The sequence below is a fragment of the Cucurbita maxima genome, unplaced genomic scaffold (assembly GCF_002738345.1).
Source record: "Cucurbita maxima cultivar Rimu unplaced genomic scaffold, Cmax_1.0 Cma_Scf00029, whole genome shotgun sequence".
In the NCBI taxonomy this organism is placed as follows: domain Eukaryota; kingdom Viridiplantae; phylum Streptophyta; class Magnoliopsida; order Cucurbitales; family Cucurbitaceae; genus Cucurbita; species Cucurbita maxima.
Window position 1 is genome coordinate 1,157,687 of NW_019272045.1, and position 14,231 is coordinate 1,171,917.

The 14,231-nt window shown below is 37.7% G+C and overlaps 1 protein-coding gene across 1 annotated transcript; it reads right to left on the minus strand.

Moving 5' to 3' along the window:
• Nucleotides 1-1,140: 1,140 nt before the first annotated feature.
• Nucleotides 1,141-7,844, minus strand: LOC111465499 (importin subunit alpha-4). Its single transcript, XM_023109902.1, has 10 exons — nt 7,341-7,844; nt 6,661-6,757; nt 6,489-6,580; nt 6,253-6,384; nt 4,537-4,722; nt 4,262-4,425; nt 3,480-3,558; nt 3,208-3,336; nt 2,873-3,000; nt 1,141-1,891 (listed from the first exon to the last, which is right to left on the minus strand). Exons 1-10 carry the CDS (start codon nt 7,557-7,559, stop codon nt 1,507-1,509), a joined length of 1,611 nt encoding a protein of 536 aa, XP_022965670.1. The 5' UTR covers nt 7,560-7,844; the 3' UTR covers nt 1,141-1,506.
• Between the last annotated feature and the right edge of the window lie 6,387 nt (nt 7,845-14,231).

The following is a 14,231-nucleotide window of genomic DNA, read 5'->3' on the forward strand; positions in this document are numbered from 1 at the left end:
TTTTTTTTTTTTTTTTTTTTTTTTTTCCTTCATATGTTAAATTAGAGAATAAAGGTTTAATTATTCTCTAGATTTTGTTCCTTTCTTAAAAAAAGATTTAAATATTTGTAAGATATGAATACAAGTATCACGGTTATGCTTGTCTAAGGCGTTGTATGTTAGATGTCCTAGTCATGCTTATTCAAGGCGTGTTGTCCATGGCCTCATACCCATTCCAAACTCCTTTTCTATGCTTTCATCTTAGACAACACTTTACCATTTCATATTGTGTCAACACAAGAATGATGATCGTTCACCAAAATCATGTCTACACCCATCAAGGCTAAAATGCCCCAAAACATGAGATATGATTAGTTGTCACTTCTTCCTACCTTTAGTTATGCTGATCATGCTTGTCCAAGACGTATTGTCCATGGTCTCGTACCCATTTCAAACTCCTTTTACATGCTTTTGTCTTAGATAGCACTTTACCTTTCATCTTGTATCAATACAGAGTATGATAGAGTTCATCAAAATCATCTCTACACCCGCTAAAATGACCCAAAACGTGAGATATGATTAGTTGTTACTTATTCCTACCCTTAGTTATATGCTATTTAAGTCGTGATATTTCTTTCTTTGCTTATATACATAACTTGTTTTCTTCGATGCTTTCAAATCATTTTCAGCTCACGTTTTCTAAAACATTTCTCACAAATTTGACCCGAGACCAACTTTTCAAGGAATCCTTCATCAGTGCTTGTGAATGACTGATTTTTCTCATTCTTTTCGACCTTAGTTCCGTAGGAGCTTTTCGACCTTAGTTCCATAGGAGCAAGTCAGAAAGATTGAGAAATATATCCATCTGATTTGATTCTTTCTCAATAGCCATGTGATGATCATCTTAGGGTGATCCTTTTGTCGACAAATGCTTCTATTACACTTGTAGTCTCTAAAAGATGAGAACCAACTATGTACCATCTACATTGAGAATTCAAGTATTGTATACGTCATTAGTATCCGTAATAACGAACTTGCACCAAATTTCTCACGGCTAACTTGTTCACTAAATTAGAACAGTGTGGTACAATCGTTGTCCCGCTGCTGCAAGAGTACACAAATATTAGTGAATTCAGCATAAGTAGATGAATAAAGCACCAATTACCCTTCTAAAAATCGATGATTCGATCTCTCGTCGTAGTTATAGAAGAAGAGGCCAATATGTATATATGTTGTGTATAAGTACAAAGTCAAGTTTTGGATAATAAAGAAAGCAAAATAGTATTAAAAGGAAAGGAAAAGGCTTGACATAGATAACGCTGGCTGACCAAAAAGAACGAAGAAAAACAAAACTCCAGAAAAGTAACAGCCGTGGACCAGATCAAAAACCCTGACCCTTGTGAACCACAAACACGAGCTAAGCAAATATAAAAACTTGAAACTTCACTACACCAAGCAACAACCAAACAAGAACAAGCCACCTACAAATCTTTTGATGCAACCGTCCTTCTCAACCTACAACACATTTCACCCAAACTTGAACCCACCAGGTGGAACATTTGGCTGGTTTGTACCAAATGCAAACCCCGGTTGATTCACGTCTCCGTTCTGCTGCGGGTTCTGCTCTGGCTCCTCGTCTTCTTCCGCCCAGTATCTCTCCAACATCTTCACTGCCTTCTCGTAGATCTCGTTGTTGTCGTGAGTCTGCAAGTTTTCAATCTTATCGAGTCCCTCACACTCGTCAATGGCTTGAGCATAGATGTTTACTCCTCCATTCATTCCCATGTCCTTGTCAGCCTCGCCGACCTTCAGAATGTTATCGAGCCCCTCCAGGCATACTGTCACGATTCGTGGGTCCGGACAGGTCAAAAGGTCACAGAGCGGTTTGATGCAACCTTGAGTAACCAGATACCTGTATCAAATAATGATTATGCTAAACCCACAGCTTTGTTCAGCAAAAACACTGCTAAAGTTGAACCAATGAGTCAATATCCAATGCCAAACAATCTGCTGATAAGCCTGTTATCTACTATACTAGACCAGACGCACATTTACAGATACATTTGTGACAGGTATAAAAACAGCAAATCTTTATTCCAGGTATTCTTAAATCTCCTTGTCTAGGGAAGGTAAGACTTTTCAAGAAAGTCAAATTTTTTAACAGTGTTAGGCCATGATGGAATGCTCTTCGTAAAAGGACTTTTGAGGATTTGGATCATATCATACGGGGGCTGTCGATTCAGGTATTCGACTTGTTATAGTTTGGCATGTTTGTCTTATAACAAAGATTGTCACCTAATGATGGATAAGGTAACAGCCTAAACCCACCGCTAGCAGATATTGTCCTCTTTTGGCTCTCTTTCGAGTTTCCCCTCAAGGCTTTTAAAACGCGTCTGCTAGGAAGAGGTTTCCACACCCTTATAAAAAATGCAAAGTTTTCCTCTCCAACCGAGGTGGGATCTCACAATCCACCTCCCTTCGAGGCTCAGCATCCTCGCTGGCACTCATTCCCTTCTCTAATCGATGTGGGATCCTCCAATCCACCCCCATTTGGGGTCCAACGTCCTTGTTGGCACAAGGCCTCGTGTCCAACCCCTTCAGGTTCAACCTCCTCACTGGCACATCGCCCGATGTCTGGCTCTAAAACTATTTGTAACAGTTCACCGCTAGCAGATATTGTCCTCTTTGGACTTTCCCTTTCGGGTTTCCCATCAAGGTTTTTAAAACGCGTCAGCTAGGGAGAGATTTCCACACCCTTATAAAGAATATTAAGTTCCCCTCTCTAACCAAGATGGGATCTAACAGATAAGATCCTGCTTCTTCATTTTGGTACGAGAGTTTATACAGCGGAGTAAATCATAACACGCCAAGAACTAAACAAACTATTTCTTACTGAATCTGCTGATGAGATCCTCCGGAGGTGGCATTGGAAATAGCCCACCCAGCCTCCTTCTTGATGTCAAATTCTGCATGTTGAAGTAGATGAACAAGAGGAAGGACAATATTTGCCTCAATAACTGCCTGCACATACCGCAATTCGACATTATAGTCATGTTGAACAGACACCTCGAACGTTTTACTAAGTTTCACTGACATTTCTTCTAAGTAACAACCCACAAACTTGATGAGAAAAATCGATTCTTCATGTCACAGACACAAACAAACAAGGACCAAACTCGGCCATTTTCTTTCAAAAAACCGAAACCAAAGCCGGAGGCAATTTGGTACCTGTATCTGAGCTCTATTTCCTGCAGTGATGTTGGAGATTGTCCAACAAGCTTCTTTCTTGATGCTTTTTTTGTGATTTTGAGTGAGAAGTTGATAGAGATTAGGTAGAACTTGGTTGTCAATCACGAACTGGAAAAGGAGAAAAAAACATCAGCGAAGTCAATGAGATTGACAAGAAAAAGCAGATTTACAGAACAAGATTAGCAAAATGATCAATGCATCAAGAAATTAAACTAATGGAAAGGCCATCAACAAACAATTTACTCAGGTACCTGTGTCTGAGCATCATCACCAGTAACGATGTTTCCGACCGTACGAAGAGCTGGCACCAAAACTGATGGCGATTGGTGGCTAACAGACACAAATTTTGTTCAGTAACATATAAAAGAACAGAAACAAATTTTATATGATCACTAAGAGCAAAGGCATTGATATGTTCTATCACTCAGTACTATTAATTAATGAGGCGCCTTAATTAATGAGGAGCCAGCGCCTCTGTAACGGCTCAAGTCCACCGCTAGCAGATATTGTCCTCTTTGGGCTTCTCTTCAAGGCTTTAAAACGCGTCTGCTAGGGAAAGGTTTCCACACCCTTGTAAAAGGTGTTTCGTTCTCCTCCCCAACCAATGTGGGACTCTCACAATCCACCCCCTTCGGGGCCCAGCGTCCTCGCTGGCACTTGTTCCTTTCTCCAATCAATGTGGGACCCCCACCAAATCCACCCCCTTCGGGTCTCAGCGTCCTCACTGGCACACCGCCTCGTGTCTACCCCCTTCGAGGAACAGCCTCCTCGCTGGCACATTGCCCGGTGTCTGGCTCTAATACCATTTGTAACAGCCCGAGCCCACCGCTAACAAATATTGTCCTCTTTGGGCTTTCCCTTTCGGGCTTCCCCTCAAGGCTTTAAAATGCGTCTGCTAGGGAAAGGTTTTCACACCCTTATAAAGGGTGTTTCGTTCTCCTCCCCAACAGATGTTAGACTCTCACAGCCTCGGTTATCAAAATTCTAAGAATGAATATGTTTGTTTGAGAACTTAAAAGATACATGAACTTACAGCAGAAGTTCTACAAGTCTAGGACAAACTCCTGCTTCTATTACAGCTTGAATTTTTTCGTTCGGGCCGTCTGAAAGGTAGGAGAGAGCCCAGCAGGCGTCTGTTAGAACTTCTTCATCATTCAAGTGAATTAGTTGCCTGAGAATTGGTAAAGCAGGTTTCACCTGAGTAAATGCAAGTTAATCACCAACAAGGATCATGATAATGGAAAAGTATATGTTACAAAGAAACTCAAAGTTGGATCTGGAATCGACGAGGTCGAATGAAATATAAACCTGTTCAAAGGGTGTGGGCGGCTTCCCACGACAGAAATTAGATAAAGTCCATGTTGCATTCCTCAGCATGGATAATTTCGAGTGCTCGTTTAGTTGGGAAAGTAATGGCACGAGTGCACCGTGGCTAAGAACAAGATCCCGACAAGTGGGAGAGTCGCCAGCAACATTACCTAAGGCCCACACAGCCTGTGCAAGAAAATAGAAATCACTGTATTAAACAAATCAGCATGCCTCAATACTCTTTCAGAGCACTATTAATTGGCTGATGCTTTATCTGAACGTATGTCGATGAGGAGCACCCAAACCCTCCATCGTTTTGGGTCCGGTGGGAAAGCAAGATTATAGCAAATGGCAAAGAGTTAAATTCACATAACTCAATATCTAATTTCAAGTACTCCAACTTATTATATTTCTGACTTCAAAATCCCTATTTCCTTGGAAAAAGCTCTTCAAAGACTTTCTACAGCATGCAAGGATGACTCTGATGCCAAAGATAGGTGCTGTATTCAAATACGGTAAAGCTCCCTATTGATAACACATGCAGTTGGGTGATGATAATTGTAACTTAGTTTATCGCAATCAAGCTGTAACGGCCCAAGCCCACCCCTAGCTAATATTGTCCTCTTTGGGCTCTCCCTTTCGAGCTTCCCCTCAAGATTTTTAAAATGCATCTACTAGGGAGAGGTTTCCACACCTTTATAAGGAATGCTTCGTTCCTCTTTCTAACCGACGTGGGATCTCACAATCCACCCCCTTGGGGTCCAGCGTCCTCACTGGCACACTACCTGGTGTTTGGCTCTGATACCATTCGTAACAACTCAAGCCCACCGCTAGCAGATATTGTCCTCTTTTGGCTTTCCCTTCCGGGCTTCCCCTCAAGATTATTAAAACACGTCTGCTAGGGAGAGGTTTCCACACTCTTATAAAGAATGTTTCGTTCTCCTCCCCAACCGATGTGGGATCTCACACAACTATCTCTTTAAAGTAACTTTGGAGATACCCAAAAGACAAGGCACGCCCTCTAGTCATGTTATCACCAGAAATTAGAAAGTACTTATGTCTTCCATCAAGCTGGTGTCCCTCTTGATATAAATACCAGAACTATAAGCCCCAGGGATTACATAAAGAAAAACGAGCATCTTCTATACTTGTTTTATAGTCTTTAAAAAATAGGGAGAAAATTAGATATCGAAAGCCGCTCAGTTGTTGCCTCCTTTCTTGATCCATATGCCAATGCTAGTAATCAAAATAGCATGATAAACAACCATGGGATCAATGAACAACAAGCTGAAAATTTGACTGAAAGATAATGAGAAACTTGAATTACTAAATGTTATCGAAAATATCAGCACCTTCTATCCTTCAACGGACGACAAAAGAATCTGGAAATTACCGAATCGAATACACGTAAAAGTATCATTTTTCTCCTGTAAATTAAAATCTATACTTCATCACCTTGCAGCTCGCACCCACTCTTTCTACATTTAACAGCTCAATGACTGAGTGCATTTGACCTAGAAATGGAATATTTTCACCATGTTTCGTATGCAGTTATTACCCCCTACAGGTTTTCACAAAAAGACTAAGCACCTACGTATAATCTCCCTTAGCTAGAGAAGCTTGGCTCGCTTTTTCGAAAGTTTATCAGTTCACGATGCGTAATAAAAAGCTACTGTCATTGCGAAAAGAAGAGGAAAAAGAAAGAATCATGCCAACCTGCTCTCTGACATCGTCACTGCCTGAGCTCAAAAGTTGTACAAAAATAGGCACAGCACCATGGTCAATAACAACTCGTGTATGCTCCGATGTTCCAGATGCAACATTGGTCAAGGCCCATGCAGCTTCAAACTGCATCCATTCAGATCGTAAATCGTATTGGTATCTTCAAATCATTCAATTAAAAGCAAAAGGTACAGAATGGAAAGAGAACAAAATGTTTCAAAGAATCCAACTTGCAACTGAGGTAGATCATGCCTTCCAAGAAACTCCACGAACTTAGGAACTACACCAGCTTTAATCACTTCATCAATTGGGGGGCTACACTCTGCTCATAAACCAAATCAAGATTGAACCACATAGGATATAAAAAGGGAAAAATTTCAGTCATTTTAACAGCAAATTTACCAATAGATAATAGCTTTCTAAATTGAGTAGTAGATTCCAGCTGAGCTGCTGTATCAGCAGACCACACTCCTTGTACCAACACAGGAATACTCTCCAACTGACAGTGCCAAACAACAACAAACTTAGCAATCAAACATAAATCAGATCAAAAGAATTATGCTGTTCTTCATTGTCATTTCATGGCTGCAGAACTTTTCATTGAATTAGCAAGAACAACGGGGGAATACAACAATCATAAAAGGTATATATTGTTTGAACGTATCATATGACATGTCTTGCGATTCCCCGTCGTGAAATAACATCCAAACCTCCTATAAAACCAGGGTCCAAAGATCTACGTATGCTAGTTCAACACTAAAAACAACCCACTTCAACAATGACTCGTGCAAATAAAAGATCAGAGAAATTTCCTTCGTTTCAATGATAAAAATGGAAATCACATCCAAAACACTTTCCCCCCGGTTCAAAACTATTGCTCAACAAATCTACTCGACAACCCAGAATCAGATTTGACAAAATCAATGAATCAGAATCCAAATTGGCAGTGTAATCCACCATTTCGGCATAAACCCAAATAAGAATGAACCAAATCAAAGAAACCCCACATGAGAAGAATGATAAAAACAACTCCGATCAATTCAAATCACAAAACAAACAAAAAAAGGGATGTAAAACCATACGCGCTTCTCGACGACGGCGGCATTCTGAGCAGCATCGAGCAATTGCTGGGAATGCAAGAGAAGCCCTTCTCTCCTCTTCTTGAGCAAGTTATCCTCGCGCTTGTTCTTCCTGATCTCAACCAGATTATCCTCTCTCCTCCTTCTAGCCTCATCAGCATCCACACCGGTCTTGTAAGACTTCTTGCGGACATCGGTTCGCGTGGTGGGTCGGAGAGACATTGCCGGCGGTGAAGTGGGCTGTTCTTCGATGCGAAATGGGGTGGCTCGAAATTGAAACCAAAGCGTGTGGGGGAGGATTTGAGGGGTTGGGGTTGGGGTTGGGATTGAGCTGTTTTTGGTCCGGCTTTTTGCTTTGCTGTGGTGTGCGTGAGCAAAATGGGCAGCCTCTGGTTGGCAATTTGGTGGATGGATTGATGAATCGATGAAATGGGTGAATGAATGATGGATTTGTTGAGACTTTGGAGGAAACAGGAACAGCCCTTGCAGTCAATTTGTTTTGAATTTCTTTTCTTCTCTTGCAACTCCCATTTTACTCTCTCAATCTGTTTAACTTGGTGTTTTCAAAAAAATAAAAATAAATAAAAAATTGTATGTTAAATTACATATTTGCCCTTTGATTTTGTTGTTGGGACTCTTCCAATATCGTTTGGGACACGACCATAGTAGAATCTTATCGACATTCTTACATGGAGCTAACCTGCGTTGTTAGGACACGACCCTAATAGAATCACATCGTCTGCATGCAACTTTTTTTTTTTTTTTCTTTAGCTTAAAATTAAGGGTATTCATGTGACCTGATAACACGACCAACTCCGATTATTCAATTTAAACCGTAAATATTAGGTTCGATTAAATTATTTTTGATTGGTTGAATTTTTTTGTAAATTAAAATTTTGGTTCGATTTGTAAGTTGACATTTTTTTGTTAAGACCCGAAAATAGGGTTATAACTCAATCCAATTCTATTGTACTTCTAAAAACATTGAGGATATCTAACGTTCGTAACTGATATTAGTGATATGTCGTAACTTGTAAATGTTATTTGCGGTGGATAAATATGTTTTTTTTAATAATTATAAAATCAAATCAAATCAATAGATTAATTCAATATAATTAGTTAGACCGTGAACTCTATTCAAATTGTTAGGGTCACTAATATAACATGTATACACCTCTAGTTGAATATATATGTATATAGGTCCTACATTTTTTATCGTGCGGCGTCGTGATCTTGACACACTCACAACTAGCCTTGAGGGGAATTAAGCCCCATATATATTTTTCACCCCGGCTTTGTGGCTTCGTCGGACCTTAGGTGAGGTTTGTCTTCGCCCATCGAACATCGCTTGTGTAGAATCCAAGCGTGTTCGACCACACACGCCGCCTGCACATGCATGTTCAATCGTCTGCGGCACATCCAACTTGCCTTTACGCTAGGTCAAGTCATTTGGCTCGACCTTGGCTCTGCTCAATCAAGGTCTCTCAATGCAACATCGCATCTCATCTCGTCATAAGGAATGTTTCGTTCTCCTCTTCAATCGATATAGAATCTCACAATCCACCCCCCCTTGGAGGTCAGCATCTTCACTGGCACACCGCCTAATGTCTGGCTCTGATACCATTTGTAACAACCCAAAGTCCATCGGTAACCGATATTGTCCGCTTTGACCCGTTATATATTGTCATCAACCTCATTAATTTAAAACGAGTCTGATAGAAAGAGGTTTTATACTCTTATAAGGAATGATTCATAAAAAAATTAGAAGCATTTTCTGATTGAATAATTGATATTTCAGTAAAATATTTTGTTTTGTTTTTTATTTTTTAGTTCATATTTTAAATTAAATAAATAATAACAATAATAATAATTTGAATACAATAAAAACGACACAATGTTGACCATATTTTCAAATTTTATAAAATAATAAATTAAAATTAAAATAAGATTTTTCCCTCCAATTATTTAAACTGGAATCCCCGCAACCAAACACCCACCCAAAAGCTTGGAATTCGCAACCTGTCAACGTCCATTCTCTGTCTACGCTTTTTGAGCCCTTAATCACAACCGTACATCAAATCTTATTCTCGTTTCCTCATCCAACGATTACAGATTTACGGTCGCGATTTCTCGTCCACATTTGAATTTCTGCCGAACTGCCACATCGGATTCCAGCTTAATGTGGACCCGATTTTGCGTCGTAGGCAATCACAGCCGCCACCATTTATGTTACTGTCGGGTTGAGTCCGCAGCCCCACGTCCTCGTTCATCGCGTGTAGTCCAGACGCGGTCTAGACTTAATTTTAAGACATATTTAACCCACTAATTATCATTTTAAAAATGGGTTAAAAAAGATAATTTAAATATTAATTACAAATTTATTATGGAAACCGTTACGCTTTGTCCAAAATTACAAAAATACCCTTATAATTAAAAAAAATATTAATCCAAAAAATACCCATAAAATAAATACTTTATACCTTTATAAAAATAAAAAATATATTAATATAAATAAAAATAGTCTACATTTCATAAATTATTTACCAACGTTTTAATATTTATTTTAAAAATATTTTTATTAATTTAGTTATTACTAACTATTAAACACTCTACTTCGTTAAGTTAGATAGGGCGCACCAATTTCCGTGTACACACGGCCGCAGCAAATTATTTCCACACTATGCTTGATTTTATAACCCCCGCAGACTCTAGAATCTCGTCAGAGTTTCAAGGAGTCGAAGTAGCAGCGATGGCGGGAAGTTCATCGAGATCGGCATTCTGGTGGCCGGAATTCGAACTTTCCATCAGATCTTCCATATTCCGGTGGACCGATGTCCTCTCCTCGCTTTTCTCATGGAACTGGAGCTCCGCCTGGTTTCGCCGTTTGCCTCGCGGCCTTCTCAACACTCCGGTTGTCGACGACCTCGTCTGGTCCTTCATGACCGCCTTCGAATCCGTCGCCTTAGTCTCCATGATCGGCTTCTTCTTCGTCTTCTACGGCTGCAACTTATAATCTCTATGCACGCACTCCTCTTCCGCCCGGCGATTGATTCCATTTCCAACGCTTGTCGCTTCCTCGGCGGCGATTAAAACCGCATTACAGAGAGATTATCCGGTAAGATTAAGAACGAATCGTTATAGCACATAGTATGAGATTCCTTTGTTTGTTTGGTTAATTTATTGATTTTCTTTTCGATTTTTGCACTCTCTTATTGATTAAGGTTTTGTTGAATCTTTTAGTGGGACCGTAATTAGTACGAACCCTAAGTTGCTTAATCTCCTTCAAATCAGTAGTCAATTCATTAGGCAATTTGTAGAATGTTCTTGTTGATTGTACATAGGAATTGTTTTAATTTTGAAATTCAAATGTTTGTTTTTCTGGATTTATATTTCATATATAATCATTATAAATGGCAATGTGAAAATCATGGTACGTAATTTCATATAATCCAATTGCGGAAGAAACGGCCAGAAAAAAAGACAGCTATCAACTTATTGTTAGAACCAAGCGCGTATAATTTAATGGATGCACGTTAAATCTTAATGGCGAAGGATTTTATTTATTTGATATTAGTTTAAATTATTTATTCAATGGTATCTTTGAAATACTGGAAAAAGTTCAAGCTACTTTTGAAATAATATACTAATTGTTGTCATCGGAACCTAATTATAAAATTATTTTTAATTTTATTTTTTTGAAATTTTGTCATTTGATCCAATAGCGTTCCATTAGATAGGAACATATTTGATAAATACTGATAACTCTCGGATGGAGTATTAGAACGGAAAAATCCATTAGACAATTAACTATTGGTTCTAAGTCATCTCTGGTAATGAATCAACAATTTGAAGTGTTTTTCTTGCATATTCTTGATAAACGAGTGTTTATATATACATATAGGAAGATCTATTTGGGAAGTAAGCAACTCCTTTGACATCTTTTCGTCTGCAAAGAATTCTCGATGCGAAAATACAAAGACAAAAGGCTAATATTTGAATAGGAAAAAGAGTGGATCAGGAGGATACTCAATAAATTAGCTTATTCAAAAAGATAATCAAGTGGGTCTCGTTTGAAAATCATTTAATTTTTTTATATTTCTTTTCACTTTGGTTAAAGAAATTTATGAATTATTAGTTAAATTCGAAAATAAAAATAATTTCTTTTAAGGTAAAAAAAAAAAAAAAAAAGGATTTAATTATCTACGACACAACCGACTTGTCACTATACTAAGTCAAATCATTCAGCTCAACTTTGCCTCTACTCAGAGCCAAAGTCTCTCAATGCAACGTCGCATCTTGATTCCCAATTAACAAGGCCCATATATTTTGACGTCATCCCAAGTCACAAAGTGTCATAAGTTATCGCAGCTCACTCGATCATACCATCGAGAACGGACCCACATGTTGTTCCTTCCATCTAGACATTCTAAACATCCATCCATCAAGATTCTATCGAAGCATTGACCCTCCTATGTCCACGCATTGATATAAATAAGTTCCAACATGACGATCTCCGTTATTTCCAACTTAAATCATCCTTCATCTTTTCTTTAGACAAACTCTCTATTAAGAAGATTCAAGCTTCAAAACATTTTACGTTCTATAAACTATTATGACACACTTGTAAATTATGTTATAGCGACATAGATAGTACTTTGCATGTATGACATTGATAATATTATAGAAAATTATTTAATTCAAAACTTAATCGTGAAACAGCTATAGATTCAAACAACATAGATAAACATCAATTAATTCAGCATATGAGAGTAAAATAAATCGAAGATTCATTCAACAAATTTGAGGCAAATAAATTACTATTTTTTTACGGGTTTCTGTTTACAATTTAGGGTTTTGTTCCATGAACCCAAAACAAAATCGAGTCAGTTCAGGTTTAGAAAAATGAACTCAAACCAACTCGAAAAACTAATCCAACCCAACCCAACCCTTATAGTTTGGGTTGGGTTAGTCCAGGTTGTCGGGTTATCGGGTTGAATGTACATCCCTAAGTAACATAATATACCGAGGGTATTTCGGGAATGAAAAAAAAAAAAAGCTAAAAACCCTAAATATAAAACATTTTTAGATATTTTTGTTTTGGGTATTTATTTATAATTATTAATTAATATTGTAGAGTCGCTTCCCCTTTGTAGCGTCTCTTTTTGGAGTGTGTGTATGATGTAGAGGACATTGCCAAATGTAGGGCTGATTTGGATTTTGTTAGTGGGCCCATATGCTTTGTCGTTTATTGCAATGGCTGGGCCCAGCCCAATATTAATGGGCCCAAATGACTTGGGTTTCGGCCCCAAGTTGGCCCACTCAAAAAGTAAGTGGAGTAGATGCCTCCATTTGTTTTGTCGTCTTCCTCTTTAATCATAGCATCTGTCCATTTCTGCAATTAAAATATTCACATGCTCCTTTTTATTTTTATTTTTTTTTTCATTAATTTTATCCAAATATATAAAGTTTTAATATTCTTATATTATTCATAGCTAAAATAAAAAAATAAACGATTAGAACGGTTGGATTATTGCCTCTTATTTCATGCTCGTCATATAAAGCGGGAGCTGTATGTGATGAAAATCTCACGTACGGTTCTAGGACGGAGATTCTTTGAATGGAATAACAAACGACCGTAACAAATATCGGCTCGATCGGAAGGAAATTACGCAAAAGCCCTACGAATTTATTAAAAGTGGGGGAGAGTCGAGGATGGACAATGTGGTCTCTATCTCCAACCCTGTTTAGCTAACGAAGAGAAATCTCTCTCCAGCCTGACTCCACAAATTAAATGTATTTGAAATAACTTAAACGAATTAAACTTGTATATCATGCTAATTTCGACATCGTGGTAAATTATCTATCAGTACTTCAACGAGCATGACATATCGTAGATTAAAAAATGTCATAAATTCAAAATTAAAAAAATGGTTAAAAGGTCAAAGGTCAAAGGTCAAAGGTCAACTATTTAAATTTTTTTCGAAAGGAAAAAAAACATTAAATATTTTAAATAATTTTAAAAAGAATAAATATAAAAATAATGTTGGAATTTGAGTAGCGAATAAAGTAGTGTAAATAGTAAGGCGACATATTAAATGTTAAATAATAATAATAACACGACAAGTGTTAATCATTACCGGCTGTCACAGACAGGCACCATTACAAAATGACATGTGGCATGTCTTATTGGAACACGTTTTGTCTCTTGATTGGTGATTTTGTTAGCTGACTGCGCCAATTCCAAAGCTATTTTACAGTTTTTTTTTGGACAATTCCTAATTCTTTATATTTATTTATATAATGTGAAAAAAATGGGTCAATTCAATTTTTTTTTTTTTTTTAATTTAACTAGAAATATTCATTTAATTTATCGGGACTCGCTCTCGAGCGAAAAATCCTTGTTTTAGAGAATGGTAGAGGGAGTAGAAGATTTATCGACACTGACTAAACACAGATGAATTTCTCCCGACCCAATTTCTCGTCCCACCTCGGTTTATACTTGCTATTTGTTTATCTGAGTAAGTATGTTGAAAACGATGTTAGAATATTGAAATTTATATTATAGCTAAAAAAAAGCTTAAAATAATTAAGGTTGTACATGGTTAGGTCGAGTTGGGTTAAAAACATACAACCTAACACTCGACCTTAATAACTAAAATTTTATAAAATTTAAATATTAAACATTTATAAGTCACAACACATCATTAACCGAGGTTAACCCTAAACCCTAAACCGTCCTCCATTTCGTGACCTTTTTGTTTTTACGTTGCACAATCTCACATGCTTCGTGATGTCAAAACATTGAATAAATTTTTACTTTTCTTTTATTTAAAAACGGAATATTAAAAAAAAAAAAAAAAAAAAAAACCTTTTCGTTGAAATGCCCCCAACTAC